This window comes from Neophocaena asiaeorientalis, unplaced genomic scaffold (assembly GCF_003031525.2).
Source record: "Neophocaena asiaeorientalis asiaeorientalis breed wild unplaced genomic scaffold, Neophocaena_asiaeorientalis_V1.1 scaffold82, whole genome shotgun sequence".
NCBI classification, from domain to species: domain Eukaryota; kingdom Metazoa; phylum Chordata; class Mammalia; order Artiodactyla; family Phocoenidae; genus Neophocaena; species Neophocaena asiaeorientalis.
In genome coordinates, this window is record NW_020173068.1 from 8,122,327 (window position 1) to 8,139,977 (window position 17,651).

The 17,651-nt window shown below is 46.8% G+C and overlaps 2 protein-coding genes across 3 annotated transcripts in view; one reads left to right on the top strand and one right to left on the bottom strand.

Moving 5' to 3' along the window:
- Position 1: 1 nt before the first annotated feature.
- On the top strand, positions 2 to 9,140 carry RAB5IF (RAB5 interacting factor). The gene is made up of 4 exons (XM_024743297.1): positions 2 to 115; positions 1,915 to 2,018; positions 7,258 to 7,387; positions 8,594 to 9,140. The coding sequence occupies exons 1-4, from the start codon at positions 2 to 4 to the stop codon at positions 8,633 to 8,635; spliced, it is 390 nt and encodes a 129-aa protein (XP_024599065.1). The 3' UTR covers positions 8,636 to 9,140.
- SLA2 (Src like adaptor 2) overlaps positions 7,853 to 17,651 on the bottom strand; it is a 24,339-nt gene continuing 14,540 nt past the window's right edge. For both annotated transcript variants that reach the window (XM_024743291.1, XM_024743292.1), the window contains 3 exons: positions 11,614 to 11,763; positions 10,721 to 10,853; positions 7,853 to 10,312 (listed from right to left, as the gene is read on the bottom strand). In XM_024743291.1, coding sequence (XP_024599059.1) covers positions 10,144 to 10,312; positions 10,721 to 10,853; positions 11,614 to 11,763 — 452 coding nt within the window. In that variant the 3' untranslated portion in view covers positions 7,853 to 10,143. The remainder of the gene's footprint in view (positions 10,313 to 10,720; positions 10,854 to 11,613; positions 11,764 to 17,651) is intronic.

A 17,651-nucleotide genomic window follows, 5' to 3' on the forward strand; every position in this document is an offset into this window, starting at 1 on the left:
GATGAGGGGCGGGCGGCGGAAGGAGGAGCCGCCTCAGCCGCTGCTGGCTAACGGGGCCCTGAAAGTCTCCGTCTGGAGCAAGGTGCTACGGAGCGACGCGGCTTGGGAGGACAAGGTGCGGTGGGGCCTGGCGAGGGCGCATGTTCGAGGAGCCGGCTGGGACTCGGGGACGAATAGACAGGCCCGAGCCTGCCCCTGCCCCCGTCCGGGCTCTGCCGAGTGTTCGGGGTGGTGGGGCGGGTGGCCCAAGGGTGTCGGGGCGAACTCGGAGGGCCCGGCTGTCGGGCTCCGGGCTCACTACGGAGTGGCCTAAGAGTGAAGTCGCCCGGGTCACGCGGGAAGCAGCAAGGAGGGGGCGGAGCAGTTGCCCCCCCGCGGGCAGGTCGGGTGCCTGAACGGCGAGAGCGAGCTGAATTCGATTCGATCTCCACCTTTTACTCCCAGTAGGATCTTGAGTAAGTGACTTACCTTGTCGAATTAACAACTTACCACCGTGGTTAGCACGAACAGTAACGGTAACAGACTTCTACTGAGTGCTTGTTGTGTGTTGGGCGCCCTCTGTGCGTCATCTCACTCAAGTCTCCGAACACCTCTGAAGTGGGGTACCGTGGTGCGGTAAAGCGTTTAACACATGGTGAGGCTCACTAAAGGTGAGCTGTCAGTGCTTTTCTGTTGAATGAGAAAACAGAGTAAGTGTGAGAGTTGAGAGGGGAGAATGAGACCACCTTTCAGGGGTGAGTGTGGTGTGTGTGTATACACGCGAGGGAGTGGGGGAGAAACCACCAAATGTGTGTGAGGAATGGTTGGGGGACTTCAAGATGTCCTTACTGGCCACACGCATTCAGAAGATCTGAGTGTAAGCACTTCCCCAACTCTGCTCCATCGCGTGGAAGGAACCATCACAAATAGCTTGATTCCAGTTGGCCTGAAAAGAATTTAGATTTGCAGTCTTTCCCCCCCGCTTTTTTTTTGGACTGATGAAGTAGTTTTTCATCAGTTACTTTCATCAGAAATAGTTTTCCCTAGAGTTCCTGTAAAGGGGGGGATGGGAGGTACTTCCTGAAGGTGCCCTTGTCCTGCCCCCAGTGCTGCCCAGCTCTTGTAAAATCTTTCTGATTTGCTGTGTCATTTCTTTCCTTCTTTGTGTAAGGACTGGTTTCTGCAGTCCAGGGCAGGTCAGAAACCTGAATCTTCCGTGTTCTTGTATGAAAATTAAGATATGCTTGCACCTGCCTCCTGCACTTTTTTTTTTTTTTTTTTTTTTTTTTTTTTTGCGTTACGCTGGCCTCTCACTGCTGTGGCCTCTCCTGCTGCGGACGCGCAGGCTCAGCGGCCATGGCTCACGGGCCCAGCCGCTCCGCAGCATGTGGGATCTTCCCGGACCGGGGCACGAACCCGTGTCTCCTGCATCGGCAGGCGGACTCGCAACCACTGCACCACCAGGGAAGCCCCCTCCTGCACTTTTGTTTCTAATTTCTTTTCTCTTTTGTGACTTACTCAAAATTCAGAGTGTGGGAAGGTGGTACTGAATTGGTTAACAGTCAGCCCTTCTGCCTGTGGATAGTCTGTTCATGTCTCTCCAGGTCAGATAACTGGCCAGTAGCTCAGTTACTATCACAGCAATTTCATTTTTGTAGCTTCTGAAAAAATTAAGTAAATGATTTTTCTAAAACTTTTTATGTAGAGCACAACGCCCTGGAAGCCATCGCTTAAAGATAACTAAATGCATCATTTTTTAACCACATTTTAGTATAAGAAGATGTGGAGATTCAAGAACCGTATACCATTGCTTCTGGGGAAGATTCCTCTGGAAGATGAGTTTAGCAGAAAGCTTTTCTGTTCCTCACCTATCACAAGAGGCTCTCTTGTGGCACCCACTCCAGATTATGCACACATTCTCTCTCTTTTCTACAGGATGAATTTTTAGATGTGATCTACTGGTTCCGACAGATCATTGCTGTGGTCCTAGGTGTCATTTGGGGAGTGTTACCATTGCGAGGTTTCTTGGGAATAGCAGGGTAAGTCTTGGGTTTTTTGTTTTGTTTTTTTTCCCTGTGTGTGTGTGTGTGTGTAATGACTAAATCAATGGCCCCGTGATGGCACTCCTGGGTCTGATACAGCACTCGTCAGTTCCACAGGCTTGGGAGCAGCTTGGGTCAGGCATGTTACCTTTATGAAGATCCGGGTTAGTTTATTCATTCATGGGTCCATAGTGACCTCATGCAAGAGGTTGCCATATTGCCTGTTGGCAGCAGGTATCTAGTTCTGACATGACCTTTGTTGTCTGTGGAAGTTTGGAAAGTGGAAGAGCTTCTAATACTTGATGACCACTCCCTTGTGCACTGTGCTGGATGTCCAGAATCTTGGACTTGGCAGAAGTTGTTTTAGGTCCCTCCTTTTTTTCTGGCCGCGTCTTGCAGCATGCGGGATCTTAGTTCCCTGACCCCGGATGGAACCCGTGCCCCCTGCAGTGGAAGCGCGGAGTTCTAACCACTGGACCGCCCGGGAAGTCCCAGGTGCCTACATTTTAAAGGCAGTGAAGAAGTAGGAGATTAAGCCTCAGTTTTTTATTGTGTGCCTGTGGCAGCAGTTGACACCAGCTCCCAGTCGTGGCTCAGCTTGCTAACTAGTCACTGAGAGCAAGTCCGAATGCCCGCCAGGTTGAATTAATAGGATTTGTGGAAATTGTGTTTTTCTTTTTTTTTAAGATGTATTTATTTTATTTTATTTTATTTATTTTTGGCTGCATCGGGTCTTAGTTGCGGCACACAGGATCTTCGTTGAGGCACGTGGGATCTTTTGTTGCGGTGCACGGGCTCTTCGTTGTGGCGTGCGGGTTTTCTCTTCTCTAGTTGTGGCACGCAGGCTTCAGAGCATGTGAGCTCTGTGGTTTGCAGCACAAGGGCTCTCGTGTTGAGGCGCACAAGCTTAGTAGTTGTGGCGTGCGGGCTTAGTTGCCCCATGGCGTGTGGGATCTTAGTTCCCCAACCAGCGATTGAACCCAAATCCCCTGCATTATAAGGTATATTCTTTACCACTGGACCACCAGGGAAGTCCTGGAATTGTCTTAGGATAGGAGTTGTGGGCAATTTATAGTAGAAATGGACAGGCAGGCCTCTGGGAATACAAACTGTCATACTCACCCATGGAAAATCACATATATTATTTTAACCGTGATCACATACATCTCTTATTCCTTACTCTGGGGTGAAAAGTGTGAAATAGTTTCAAACTCATTTGAGTTGCCTGTTTTTTCAGAAGATAACCCAAAAGGAATGTACAGTTCCCTCTCCTAACTAAAGAGTTGTTGTATTTATGTATGTATGTATATATGTATGTATGTATGTATGTATGGCTGCATTGGGTCTTCGTTGTTGAGCGTAGGCTTAGTTGTGGCGAGAGGGGGCTACTCTTCATTGCGGTGCGTGGGCTTCTAATTACAGTGGCCTCTCTTGTTGTGGAGCACAGGCTCTAGGCACACGGGCTTCAGTAGTTGTGGTACACGGGCTCAGTAGTTGTGTCTCGAGGGCTCTAGAGTGCAGGCTCCGTAGTTGTGGTGCATGGGGCTTAGTTACTCCGCGGCATGTGGGATCTTCCCAGACCAGGGCTCGAACCTGTGTCCCCTGCATTGGTAGGCAGATCCTTAACCATTGCGCCACCAGGGAAGTCCCTAAAGAGGTTTTTGATTTATGATGCTGATCAAAGCATTTGTCCAAGGAAACCGTAAGAGTTTATCCTCTGACTTTGACAGAGTGGACATTTGATGAGGACTCATTGAGGGTGATGAGACACAGGCAGGACCTGGCGTTCACAGAGGTCTTCTCAGGGTGGAAATGGTATGTAGATACATTTTTAGAATGTTGGTCACCCAGTTTTAGCTTTCTATGAGAAAAAAGGCAGATATAAGGAAAATGCCAGAGAAGGCAGAAGGCAATCTAAAGGCAGAAGGCAATCTAAAGGCAAAAGGTAGTCTCCTGTCTTCCCCAGATCACTTTTCTAGGAGAGGATGACACTGGTTCAAACCCCCAGCACCTATCTTGTCTTGTAGGAGTCCTACGGGATTTTTCCGAAGTCACCAATCTGCAAATAATATAGCAAAGACTAGAGCTAGTCTAGTATCCTTCCCACTGTGGCAAATGAGTAAGGCTGCCCAAACAGATTTTTTTTTTTTTTTTTTGGTACGCGGGCCTCTCACTGTTGCGGCTCTCCCATTGCGGAGCACAGGCTCTGGACGCGCAGGCTCAACGGTCACGGCTCATGGGCCCAGCCGCTCCGCGGCATGTGGGATCCTCCCGGACCGGGGCACGAACCTGTGTCCCCTGCATCGGCAGGCAGATTCTCAACCACTGCACCACCAGGGAAGCCCCAGATTTTTTTTTTTTAACTTTCTAGAAAGCTCTGGATTCAAGTTCCAGCTCTGCCACGTTCAAGCTACATAATTTGGAGCTCACTTTGTGAGACTCAGTTTCCTCATTAAAATGAGGGCAATAAAGAAGTGCCTTCCTCATGAGATTGATGTGTGAATTAAATGAGATGGATGTGTGAATTAAATGAGATGATTCAAGTAAATTGTTAAATGTAGGGCTTAGTACATCATAGGTACTCCATAAGTGGTTCACTGCAATCATATGATTAGCTTTACAAAGAGTGATAAAATATGGCTCGCTACTGAGAAAGCAAGAAACAGGGTGTCTGCAGTGAATTCACCTTGGAGTGGCTTACCCATCATGCCACTTTCTCAGGACTGCCTGTTTTCTAGGGTTCAGTCCCACACTGTCCTGCCAGAGCCAGTTTCTCTCCAAAGGAATCCCTTCCCTCCTTTGGTTGGCACCTTTTTCCCAGCTCTTGGGAAGTGCCCAAGGACCTTGATTTTTTCCACACACACCCCCTTTCCTCCATCTGTCTGACTCAGCTGCCTGGTGCTCAGTTGTGGTGACTGTCTCCTCCCCACTTCCCGCCTTCGCTGCCCTCTGTCTGGACCCCCACTTGACTTCTCTTCATTTCTGGTGTGGGCACCAGCTAGGACCTAAGGTAAAGCCATTTCCTTGGGTCTCATTACTTCAAATGTGCCTGGGAACTGAGTGTGATGGTTCTGCTCTGTCTGCCGAGGTTTGACGTAAGTGGAGGGGGGTTCTATTCATCCCTTTCTGCCTCTGCCTCTCAGAGCTTGGCACATGATTAAGAGGTGCTCAGTGAATGCTTGTTAAAATTTTTGAAAAGCTGAAACGAGTTCCCATTGACCCTTGGAAGCAGAGTCATATATTACCTTCCAGCCCTGAAGTCAGTATTTGTTAGAGATTCATTATTTTGTTAAGACCGGAGTTTTTAAGATAGAATTGTTAAAAATCCATTTGAGAGTCAGTTTTTTTTTTTTTTTTTTTTGGCTGCCCCATGTGGCATGAAGGATGTTAGTTTCCCCACCAGGAATCGAACCCCTGCCCACCTGCAGTGGAAGCCGGAGTCTCAACTGCTGGACTGCCAGGGAAGTCCCCAGTATTTTCATTTCTTTGTCCACCCATTTGCTATGTCATTCTCTCCCATTTCCAATACAGAATTTATGCCCATCCTTAAAGCTCAGTGTGAGCCTTTCCAGTCCTTTTCCTGACCCCTCCCCCTTGTACACCAGACTTTTAAATGCCTTTGTGTCTGTGAATTCATTTTCTACTTAATGTGTGCCCCTTGGAAGGCAGGGCCTATGTCAGCCCTTTTCTCTCTCCCTGTCATCCTTTATTTATCTCTTTCCCTTATATTTCCCTTTCTCATCTCACTAAGCAACCACCTTACAGCTGGAGACTGTCAGAGTCTCCAGTCACTGTCCAGCCCTAGCTTATTAGCTGAGCCCCAGAGTGACATTGCTAAGTCCTGATAGTAGGCTGTCTAGAGCCACTAACTCAGCCTGTCCAAAATGGAACTCCTGTCAGAGGGAGGTGGCCAGATTGGCTGGGTCCCAAGATTTCTAGTAGACAATCAGGATATGGCCATGACATGGCCATGACATAGCCAAGCCAAGGACTGTATTTCGTGTGAAATCCAAGAAAAACCATCTGTCCTTCCTGACTCCCTGCTTCTGTTACTGGACCCATGGTTCTCCCAGGTCCTTAGGCTTGAAGCCTTTGGGGATTCTCGCCTCTCCATTCAACCATTTTCCCAGTCCCCGTCCTCAAACTTTATTTGTACTTATGTCCTGAAACAGGTCTAAACCAGCCTCCCAGCTCCTTTTCCTTCCACTCATGAGAAAGCCCATACTCTTGACTACTCACAAACTAGACTTCCTGGTGTATGTACACCCTGTCTCCTTGTTAACCTTGCACAGACAGCCTCAGGGTCTGTTCCCTGCCCCGCCCCCCCATATACACTCCTCATCGCCATCATACTGCCCTGCCCTACACCAGCCCACACTTAACTGATAGGAGGAACCTGTTCTCTTTGCATTTTCTACTGCAGCCTTCAGAAGGGATGTGGCCTAAGGCATATAGTCCCCCATTGGATTAGGTGCCGTAACTGGAAGGATCATAAAAAGAGTTTTGATCCCTTTATGAATATTACTTTTACATAGAGATCAGTAGAGCAGAGTGATGTGTTACTACTCATGGTATTCTGATTCCTGCATCAGTTAAATCATACGTGATAGGGGTCAGAGACCTTCCTGGAAGTGCTCACAAACCTCTGGTTTCAATTCCACTCTGCCTGCTGTTTCTGGCTCCTAATAGGCGGTGAGCTGAGGGCAGGAACTGTCATGTTCACCTCTGCATCGAGTGCAGTAGCAGACAGTGGACATTCAGAAATTGTCTCCCGTTGGCAATTATGCAGAGGCTGCTTTACTATGCCCTTGCTTGCTCAACTAGGCCATGAAGCAGCAGCTTAACATGTGTTTTCCCCATGCCCCTCCCCCCACCCCCCAAGCTGGAGCTGCCTGGAGGCCCATGTCAGGTACTGGACCTATTTGGGGTTGTTCAGCAAGCAGCCTTCTGTCTTACTTCAAGGGGACTTGGAGAACTTATATGTGCTTCATTTTTATTTTATTTTCTGCTTTTGCTGGTCAGCTAAAAAGAGTTGCTCCTTTTTTAAGTCTCTGGCACAACCAAGTGGGCAGCTCCATTGAGGGCCTAGGTGTTTTTATGTATTATTTCATTTGCCCCCATAATAGAGTTAACTGTGCAACAGCAAGTGCCCTGATAGAGCTGGACCGTGTTGGTGGGAGTTCTCAGTCTTCCAAGCTTACAGTTTGTGTTTGGTGCTTGTTCTCCCTTGCTCCAGATTCTGCCTGATCAACGCAGGTGTCCTGTACCTCTACTTCAGCAACTACCTACAGATAGATGAGGAAGAGTATGGTGGCACGTGGGAGCTCACAAAGGAAGGGTTTATGACATCGTTTGCCTTGTTCATGGTATGTGTAGCTGGTAATTTCACAGCAGGTTTTGTCATTTCCTGAGATGTCAGTTATTCAAGGGGAGCCCCTTGACTGAGTAACAGTGTGTGATGTGGGTACCATTTTTGAAGACTCCTGAGGCTGGAGGGCATGTCCTTTCTTGAGTTAATGTCCCAAAAGATGTGTTGTGATACACTGTACAGTCTCCCTGTGGTGAGCAAATCCAGAGCTCATTGTCAGTTTCTACATCTAATTCTCAACTCCGGCTGCATACTGAAAACTGGAAAACATTTAAAAATATATTCGTAACAGCCCAAAAATGCAAACAGCCGTCACCCGATGAATGGCTAGATAAAATGTTATATACCCAAGACAGTAGAATATTACTTGGCCATAAAGAGGAATGAAGAACTGGTACATGCTACAAGGATGAACCTTGAAAACATTCTGCTAGGTGAAAGAATCCAGACACAAAAGACCACATGTTGTGTGATTCCATTTATGTGAAATGTCCAGAATAGGCAGATCCACATGGATAAAAAGTAGATTAATGGCTGCCAGTGGCGGCGGGGAGGGGAAATGGGAAGTAACCGATAATGGGAATAGACGCAAATGCTCCAAAATGTTTTCACAACTCTGAACATACTAAAAAACCTCTGAATTGTATACTTTAAAAGGGTAGACTTCATGAAATATGAATTATATCTCAAAGTTATTTTTAAAAAATTATAGAACCTAGCCCAAACAATGAAATCAGAATCTCTGGGAGGTGGCGCCCAGGCATCTCTCCATATGTTTTTAAAGAGCCCACAAGGTTGCAAAGGCGAGTCAGGTTTGAGAACCTCCGCTTTATTTGATATGAAGCTGACAGGATATGATGTAGTTTTGTTTCCACGTTTGTTGCTAATGCTGACACTTACTAGCAGTACAGTTTGCTTTACCTGTACCATTTCCACACCTATAACTGTAAGCCCTCGCACTCTGGTCTCTGTTTGGCAAGGGGAGAGACTTGTCCAGGGTCCCTTTGGGAGCACAGGACGGCGGTCCCGGGCTCTATTAGACAGCTTGATTTCGGTGCTCTTGTCGCAAGCAGCTTGTGCATTGGCTAGCCCCCGGGAAGTACACGGTGCACACACTCTTACGATGCTTTTGTTTTGTGGAACGGGAGCCTGTGTTGACCCTGTTCGTGAGGGAGCCCACGAACATCGCTTGTTTCCTCTCTAGGTCATTTGGATCATCTTTTACACTGCCATCCACTATGACTGACGGTGCACAGTTCCCACCTGCTCCCTGTCTGGTCCAAAGGACCCTCTTAGTTACACCACAGAAACACGATTGTCGGGGGCACCCCAGCCACGCGGAACCTGGAAGACCCGTGTTTCCTGGACCGAGAATCAGTGTGTTGGGCGTCAGTGTTTTCTGCAAGGGTTGTGACCTGAAACTTTTTAAAGAACCATCCACCTTTTGGGGAAGCATTTCTGAATTGTCCGCCACCAACCGTTTCTTCTTGGATACCATCATGCAACACCTGTTTGCCGATTGGAGCTGTCCTTTAATTTGGTGCACATCTGGATCCGGATGAAACATTAAATTGTCTTCCTTTTCCATCGGGTGTACGGTTTTTAAACTGTATCAAACATTGGCATTTCAAGTCTTCTGAAAACAGTATGGCAGTATGTGCGTGGTCCATAGCACAGTACAAGCAGCATCTAATAACAGTTTTCGTTGTAGAATGTTTTCAGATACTTGAATAAATCAGATCTTTAATTGAGCCCCTGTTGGTGATACCTGGTAAAGCCTTTCCCACCTCACCTCTAGCCTCAGAACCCAATAGGAGCAATAGAGGTGGTGCCCTCCCATCCCCTTCCCTCTTCCCCCTTCCCTTTTCCTCCTCTCCCTGCTCCCTTAACAGCTCTATCCAGGCTTCTTTCCCTTAATGTGCAGCAGGGAAGTCAAGGGCTGGAGTTGGTGTAGGCTGTGGCCTTGACTTTGTGGAGGGAGGGCTTACCACCTGATGCGCTGATGCCCCTGCTCAGCACTGAGAGACGTGACTGAGCTCACTGCGGTGTGCTAGGCTCGGGTGGTGTCTTTTGCATTTGGCTACAAGACGGCAAGGCTGTTGTAGCCAAGAAAGCTTAGCCAGGTTCAAATGATGAGCCACAAGATGAAAGATCTGAGAGCTAGGACTGTCCAGAGAAGGGGCTTAATGGGGACGTGGAGGACCTGGACGGTCAGAGGTCCTGCTCTTTGCCGTGGCGGTCAGGTGGAAGCTGGAGAGCCCAGGTTCTGCTGCTGTCTAAGCCACCCATCCCCTCTTCTTCCTGTCCCTTCTAGGCCGTAGTTCTACCTTCTGAGATGCAGTGGCATTCTGAATGAGACTGGTCAGTTTTCCTTAAATGATTATTTTTTTCTCCTTGATGCTAGTGGGCGTTCTCTACCTTGTGGGAGTGGTTGTGGGGATGTAGAATGAGACTCGACAGGCAGAGGGAGGAAGGTGGTACTGGGACTCCCAAACTCGGGAACTGGCTGGGTCACACCAAGGACATCTAGTCTCTCTGGAGTCCTGGCCCTGTTCTTAACTGGTCTTTACTTGAACTAGAGGCTGTAGGTCGGGTCATGGCACTGGGAGGAGGTTAGGTGACTTCTTAGGGCTGAGAGAGGAAGGAACAGAGGATAGAGGTGGGACTCTGGCTGTGCCTCTGTGTCCCAGCCCTTCCCTCACTCTGCAGTCTTTGCCTCTGGGGTGCTCAGTCAGGCTGAGCTGAGTTGGGGTTCTAGGTGCTGCAGCCTTGGTTCCCCTTTCGGCCTCTGCTTTGGGCCTTGGCATCGTCCAAGGAGATGTCATAAGTCGTCAGGCTGATGTAGGAGCTAAGGGCCTCCCGGAGTCCCTCACTGAGGGGGGAATCCTCCCCTGTGGCAGATGCTTCAGAGAACAGGAGAGAGCTGTGGAGAGGGGGAAAGAGTTGCATCAGGGAGCCTCACCCTCCTCCATGCACCTACCACATGGTTCCCTGTTCTCAAAACCTGCTGAAAAACTCACAGTGGTTCCCTGTTCCTAGTCAGATCAAACTCCCCTTCACTTCACTCAGGACTGGTGCTCTCTGTTGTACCCCATCTTGTCTGACCTTCCATCCTGGCCACCTTGGTGCCCAGGCATGTCCCATATCCATGCCCACTTTGGCCTCCCTGCTAGTCCCCGCAGCAGACCTGCTGAGCCTGGGCTGGCCTGAGTTCAGTCAACGCTTATTGGCTCCCAGGTGTCCCTGAAGGTGACAAGCTCATTCTGGGTTCCCAGGGGTGGGTCCTTCTAAGTCTCCTTTGTTCTGCCTTCACGTTCCAGGGGCTTCTCACCTGTCCAGCTCTTTCCAATTGAGTGGTGTCCTCTGCACAGTCACAGGTAGAGGTATGGAGTTGCCGGGGGGTGGGCCGGCCCTCCGCAGGGCACAGGGCTCCTTGAGTACGCAGCAGATGTCATCCGCCAGCTCTGAGGAAGAGACCTAGACCCCTGACATGGCTGGCCCCAGCCCTGCCTTCCTCCCCAACAACTCCACCCTCACCCTGACAGCTTTCCACACTTGGCAGGTGGGAGCATGAGCCCCAGGCTGTTAATCTGGAAGCTGACATGCGGTCAAAGGTCATTCTTGGCTAGGTTTCGGGAGACTTAATTTACCGTGTGATTTCAGGTAAGTTGATGGACCTCTTTGAGCCCCAGTTTCTGGTTAGAAAAGCGCTTTGGAAAGAAGAAAGCTAAGGGATGATCAGTCTCTACTTGTTCTGTCAGTATCTGCTGCATGGAATGACTGTCCTGAAATCCCCCCATCAGTTTTCCCAGTAGTAGTCTTTCCTCTCTGCTTCTCTGACACTCTGCTGTAGTGGCTGCAGTGCCTGTTACAGAACAGGCACCAGAAAATGCTGAGAATCAACTGAATTCCACGATAGCAACAGCTCTGGGCCTTGTTCCTGTGGAGAGAACTGTGCCAACCATTGGGGACTTTGACTCAGAACCACAGTGGTGGGTGAGGCACTGGCCTGCACTAACACGGGACACCTCCGTGGCTCTGTTGGCACGAGATGAACTTGGGGCTTCCGGGCTGTGTGTCTTGGCACAGGGACTAGCATGGAGAGAGGGGAGGTCCCTCTTCTGCCTAGATATTCTCCGGCAGGCAAAGTGTCCGAGGGTATGACTATCTTCCCCAAAGACCCACATCCCAGTCTGTTCTCATGGAGGTAGGGGATGGCCATACCAGAGTAATGGTCCACCAGGGCCTGGAGTGAGGGGAAGGTGAGGCGTGGTGAGATGTACAGCCAGCCATTGTCAAGGCGTTGGATCTTGTAGTGTCTGATCCGGTCCCAGGATGCAGGGCGGCTGAGGCGGACCGACAGGGAGTAACAGCCTGAGAAGGAAAGGGTCCGGGGTGGGATTAAGGCCATGCTGGGACCAAGCCCAGCCCAGGATGGGAGAAGGAAGACATGAAATGGCCACAGAGAGTGGGCACTGGGCCCAAACGAGGGAAGGGGGAAGGGAGGGACAGAGACTTGATCTCTTGCTCATAAATGACAACACACTCATCATAGCTAGGGCTCTCGTGAGGAGGAAACAAGGTCATGCACACAGGGCTCAGAACAGGGCCTGCCACAGTTTAAGTGAGCATTAAGTGTTGGCTGTTATTATAAAGACTCAAGTGGGCAGAAGTGTTAGGATGTGAAAATGTGTCAGCAGGGATGTGGAGAAAGGAATTCTTACCCTGCTGGTGGAAAGATAAATTGTATAAGCCACTTTGGAAACAGCTGGCATTAACTAGTCGAGTTGAACTTGCTCATAACCTCACAACCCAGCCGTTCCATCCCAGCGTGATGCCTTGGAAACACATGAACAAAAGTATTCAGAGCAGCATTGTTCGGAAAAGCCCCAAACTGCAAACAGCCCGTATGGACTCGAGAGGATGGTAGATTCTAGAATGTGACACTGTTCAGCAGTAAAAGTTAATAACCACTACACACATCAGCCTAGATGAAGGTTTAAAACAACGAGCAGAAACAGCAAGTCACAGAGGCATACGTTCAAAGTTCAGAGGCAGCCAAGACTACTGCATCGGGATGCGTGTATGGCAGAACTATGAAGAAGGGACTTCCTGGTGGCACAATGGTTAAGAATCCGCCTTCCAATGCGGGGGAAGCGGGTTCAGTCCCCGGTCAGGGAACTAGATCCCACATGCATGCCACAACTAAGAGTTTGCATGCCACAGCTAAGGAGCACATGCGCCGCAACTAAAAGGAACTGGTGAGCTGCGACTAAGGAGCCCACCTGCCTCAAATAAGACCTGGCACAACCAGGAAAAGAAAAAACCATGAGGAAAAGTAACTGATTAACACAGTGAAGCAGGCAAAGGGCTTCAAAGGGACTGTTGCACAATTTCTTAAGCTGGTCAGTGGGCCTATGGATGTTGGTTTTTTTTTTTTTTTTATTTTATTTATTTATTTTGGGCCGTGTTGGGTCTTCGCTTCTGTGTGAGGGCTTTCTCCAGTTGCGGAGAGCGGGGGCCACTCTTCATCGCGGTGCGGGGGCCTCTCACTGTTGCGGCCTCTCCCGTTGCGGAGCACAGGCTCCAGACGCGCAGGCTCAGCGGCCATTGCTCACGGGCCCAGCCGCTCCGCGGCATGTGGGATCTTCCCGGACCGGGACACGAACCCGTGTCCCCTGCATCGGCAGGCGGACTCTCAACCACTGCGCCACCAGGGAAGCCCTGGATGTTGGTTTTATTATTAGTCTTTTTTTTTTTTTTTTTTGGCTGTGCCACACAGCATTTGGGATCTTAGTTCCCCAACCAGGGATCAAACCCACACTCCCTGCAGTGAAAGCACAGAGTCTTAACCACTTGGACTGCCAGGGAAGTCCCTGTTATTAGTCTTAAACCTATATATGAATATTATACTCACTGATGCAAGTGACAGAATTTTTCCAGTTTTTAGTTGTTTCTTTTTTTTTTGGCCGAGCTGCGTGGCTTGTGGGATCTCAGTTCCCAGACCAGGATTGAACCCGGGCCTCGGCAGTGAAAGCCCAGAATCCTAACCACTAGGCCACCAGGGAACTCCCTGTTTTAGTTTTTAAAATCAACTTTATTGAGGTATAATTTATATAAAATAAAATGCATATGTTTAAAGTGTACAGTTTGATAGGTTTCAATGAAAATTTTAATTTAAAAAAAGGATAACTGGCTAGAAGAGGAAAAGCACATGGCTGAAAATGAATAGAGAGAAAAGACTATAAAATCATAACTATATAACTATATAAAATCAGGCCTCCAGCAGTAGTTTTCAGCAGATGAGTGCTCTTTATAACTGTCGAGTGGGATTCATTTCTTAACACTTCATCAAAGCCAAATGGGAAGAGGGTGCTTAGTGGAATAACAGTAATAACCTATTATTACTATCTAATTATTTAAAGCTATCTGTAGCTTTCATTTATTGAGTGCTTACTATGCACTTTTTATATGGACTATCTCGTCTAATTCTCATAACCACCCTGTGAGGTAGGTACAGTTATCCCCAGTTTACAGATGAGAAAACAGGCACAGAGAACCTGGAGGAAGAGCCAGTGACCCTGTCACTTAACCTTTCCCTGTGGAATGCCAACAAAATGCAGGAGTGACTTTCCCAAACCACAGGCAGTGCTCAGTTTTAGGAAGCTTTTACTTTGAGGAAGTGGTCTAAATACTCCATTAAAAGGCAGAGATTTTCAAACTGTGTTTTAAAAAGCAAGACCCAACTACATGATAAACACACTTTGAATATTAAAACACAGGCTAAAAGTGAAAAATATGTATCATGCACACATTAATCATAGGAAAACTGGAGTGATAATATCAGAAAAGTAGAACTCAAGACCAAGGGTATTACCAGAGATAAGAGGATATCCTGAATTTGTATGCACCCAGTTACAGAGTTTCAAAATATAGAAGCAAAGCCAACAGTATTAACAGAAAAAATAGATGTCCATAATCATAATTGGAGATTTCAACACTCCTCTCTTAGTACTTGATAGGATAGAAAATCAACAGGCATATAGAAGAGTTGAACAATGCAGTCAGCCCATTTGACTTAATTAACAAACCTTGGGCCCAACAAGAGCACATGGAATATTCAAGGCAGACTATAGACTGGGCCGTAAAAACAGAAATGTAAAAGGATTGAAATAATTAAAGGTTTGTTTTCTGATCACACAGAATTATGAATTAATAACAAAAAGACATATGGAAAAGCCCCAGATGCTTGGAAATAACCCAGGGATCAAAGAAGAAATCATAAGCAAAATTAGAAAATATTTTTAACTAAATAAATAAATTTGTGAGCTCAGCTAAATCAGGACTTAAAGGTATATTTTTAGCTTTAAATCTTACACTTGAAGAAAAGAAGGCATAAAATAAAGTTTCTACTTTAAAAAGCTAGAAAAAGAATAAATTTAAGTGGAAGGAAATAAAAATAAAATAAATAGAAGACAATGGAGAAAAATCAAATGCTGATTCTTTGAAAAGGTTGATAAAATTGATAAAGCTCAAACTAGACTGATGAAAGAAAAAGAAACACCACACACACACACACACACACACACACACACACACACACACACACAAATTACCAACATCAGGAATGAAGAGGGGACATCGCTATAGATCCTACACACATTAAAAGGATAAGGGCATACTGTGAACAGCTTTATGCCAATAAATTCTACAACTTAGATGAAATGGACAAATTCCTTAAAAGACACAAATTACTAAAACTGACACAAGAAATAGAAAATTTGAATAGACCCATATCTATTGCAGAAATTGAATTCATAATTTTAAAAATTCCTAAAAAAAAAACTTCCTGGAAAGATAACTCTGGGTCCAGATGGCTTCACTAGTGAGTTCTATCAAACATTTAAAGAAGAAATAATAACAATTTTATACAAACTCTTTAAGAAAATAGAGAAGATAACATTTCCCCACCCATTTTATGAGGCCAGCAATTAACTTGCTAAAAAAAAAGACAAAAACATGAGAAAACTATAGACCAATATACCTCATATATGTAGACACAAAAAATCTTTAACACACTGTTAGCAAATTGAATCCAGCAATGTATAAAAAAATACATTATGACTAAATTGGCTTTATCCCAGGAATACAAGTTGATTTAAAAATTGAACGTCAGTGTTAACTCACTAAATTAGTAGAATAGAGGAGAAAAAGCATGATCACCTGCAGAAATGTAGAAAAATTTGACAACATTCAACACGCATCATGATTTTTAAAAAACAAAGAAAAAGAAAACTACAAATAGAAGGTGTAATAATTTCCTATTGCTGCTATAACAAATTACCATATATATAGTGGTTTAAAACAACAAAAAATGTGCTATCTTACAATTCTGGGGGTCATAAATCTAAAACAGGTTTCACTAAACTAAAATCAAGGTATCAGCAGGCCTGTATTTCTTCTGCAGGCTCTAGAGGAATGTCTGTCTCTTTGCCTCTTCAGTTTCTAGAAGCCCCCAGCATTCCTTAGCTCATGGCCCCTTACTCCATCTTCAAAGCCAGCAGCATAGCATCTTCCAATCTCTCAAACTCTTGCCCTCTTGCCTCCATCTTATAAAGACCCTTGTGATTTCATTGGGCTCATCTGGATAATCCACGACAGACTTCCTATCTCAAAATCCTTAATCACATCTACAAACTCTCTTTTGCAGTGTAAGGTAAGTCATATTCACATGTTTCAGGGATTAGGACCTGGACATCGTTTGGGGAGGCTAGTCTGCCTACCACAGAAGGGTACTTCCTCTTAACCTGACATAGAGCATCTGTGAAAAATCTATAAGTAACATCATACTTAATGGGAAAGACTGAATTTTTCCTTCTAAGAACAAAGCAAGAATGTTCTTACCACTTTACTTGTTATACTAGAGGTCCAGTGCAGTAAGGCAAGGAAAAAAAAAAGGTATATGAATTGGAAAATAAGTAGTTAAACTATATTTATAGATAACGTGTGATCATAGATGTAGAAAATCCTAAGGAACCTACAAAAAAGCGACGAGAACTAATAAGTGAATTTAGCAAGGCTACAGGATACGAAGTCAATATACTTTGAGAAGTATGGAGTAAGGTCCTTGCTTCCTTTTCATTGTTTTCTACATGACTCTGGAGACTCCTTGACTCTGTACCTTTAAGAAGAATCTCTTCTGGAGCTGTGCTGTGACACTGAAAAAGCTCTGTGGTTCGGAAAGGGATACATATCTGAAACTAGGCCCTGGAAGCCAACCAACCAGCTGAACTAAGTGACCAAGTCCCTCTATGGGGCCTGGTTCTCCAGCCACCCCACCCTGGCCACTGTCATCACAGTTACTAGAACCAGGAGGGATCCTCACAGCTACACTGAGGATCTGACTGGTAGACTCAGAGATAATAAGCAAGCTCTGTTAAGCCCATGTGGGGTTGTCTACCCTGCTGTGGGGACAGGTCACCTACCAAGGCCACCTTTGACTGCCCTGTGTGCCTGCTATCCTGCTGTTCCTTCTCACTGCTGCTCAGCCGGCCCCAGATATCTATGGCTGGCTCCCAGTTCCAGGACGTCTTTTTTTTTTTTTTTCCGGTATGCGGGCCTCTCACTGCTGTGGCCTCTCCTGTTGCAGAGCACAGGCTCCAGACGCGCAGGCTCAGCGGCCATGGCTCACAGGCCCAGCCGCTCCGCAGCATGTGGGATCTTCCCGGACCGGGGCACGAACCCGTGTCCCCTGCAACGGCAGGCGGACTCTCAACCACTGCGCCACCAGTGAAGCCCTCCAGGACATCTTTTAAACTCAGACTCCCTGGTTTCATATCCCACCCAGAGTCACACACTATAACACCCCTACATTCTATAACCCTACCTGTGTGTCTAAGACACATTAGTTGACCTCTCAGATCTGTTTCTTCCTTTCTAAAGGGGGATAATGATTGTCCCTGCCTCAATAGATTGCCACAAAGATTCAGGTGGTAAAGTAGGTAAAGCATTTAGCAGTGTCTGGCGCATAGCAAGCATCCAGTGCCCCTTATCAGTTCTCTGGTTCTTTGTTCACGCTGTTCCCTTTATATGGAACACTCTTCCACCTGCGTAACCGCCAGCCTTCCTTTTACAACTCAGTTCCTACTCAGACAACTCCTCTCCAGAACACCTTCTCTGCCTGGTAGAAACCCCAGCTCTAGGCTTGCCCAGACACAACTGCTAGCACCAAAGGTCCTATTCTCCCATCCTCTGTCCCTCAA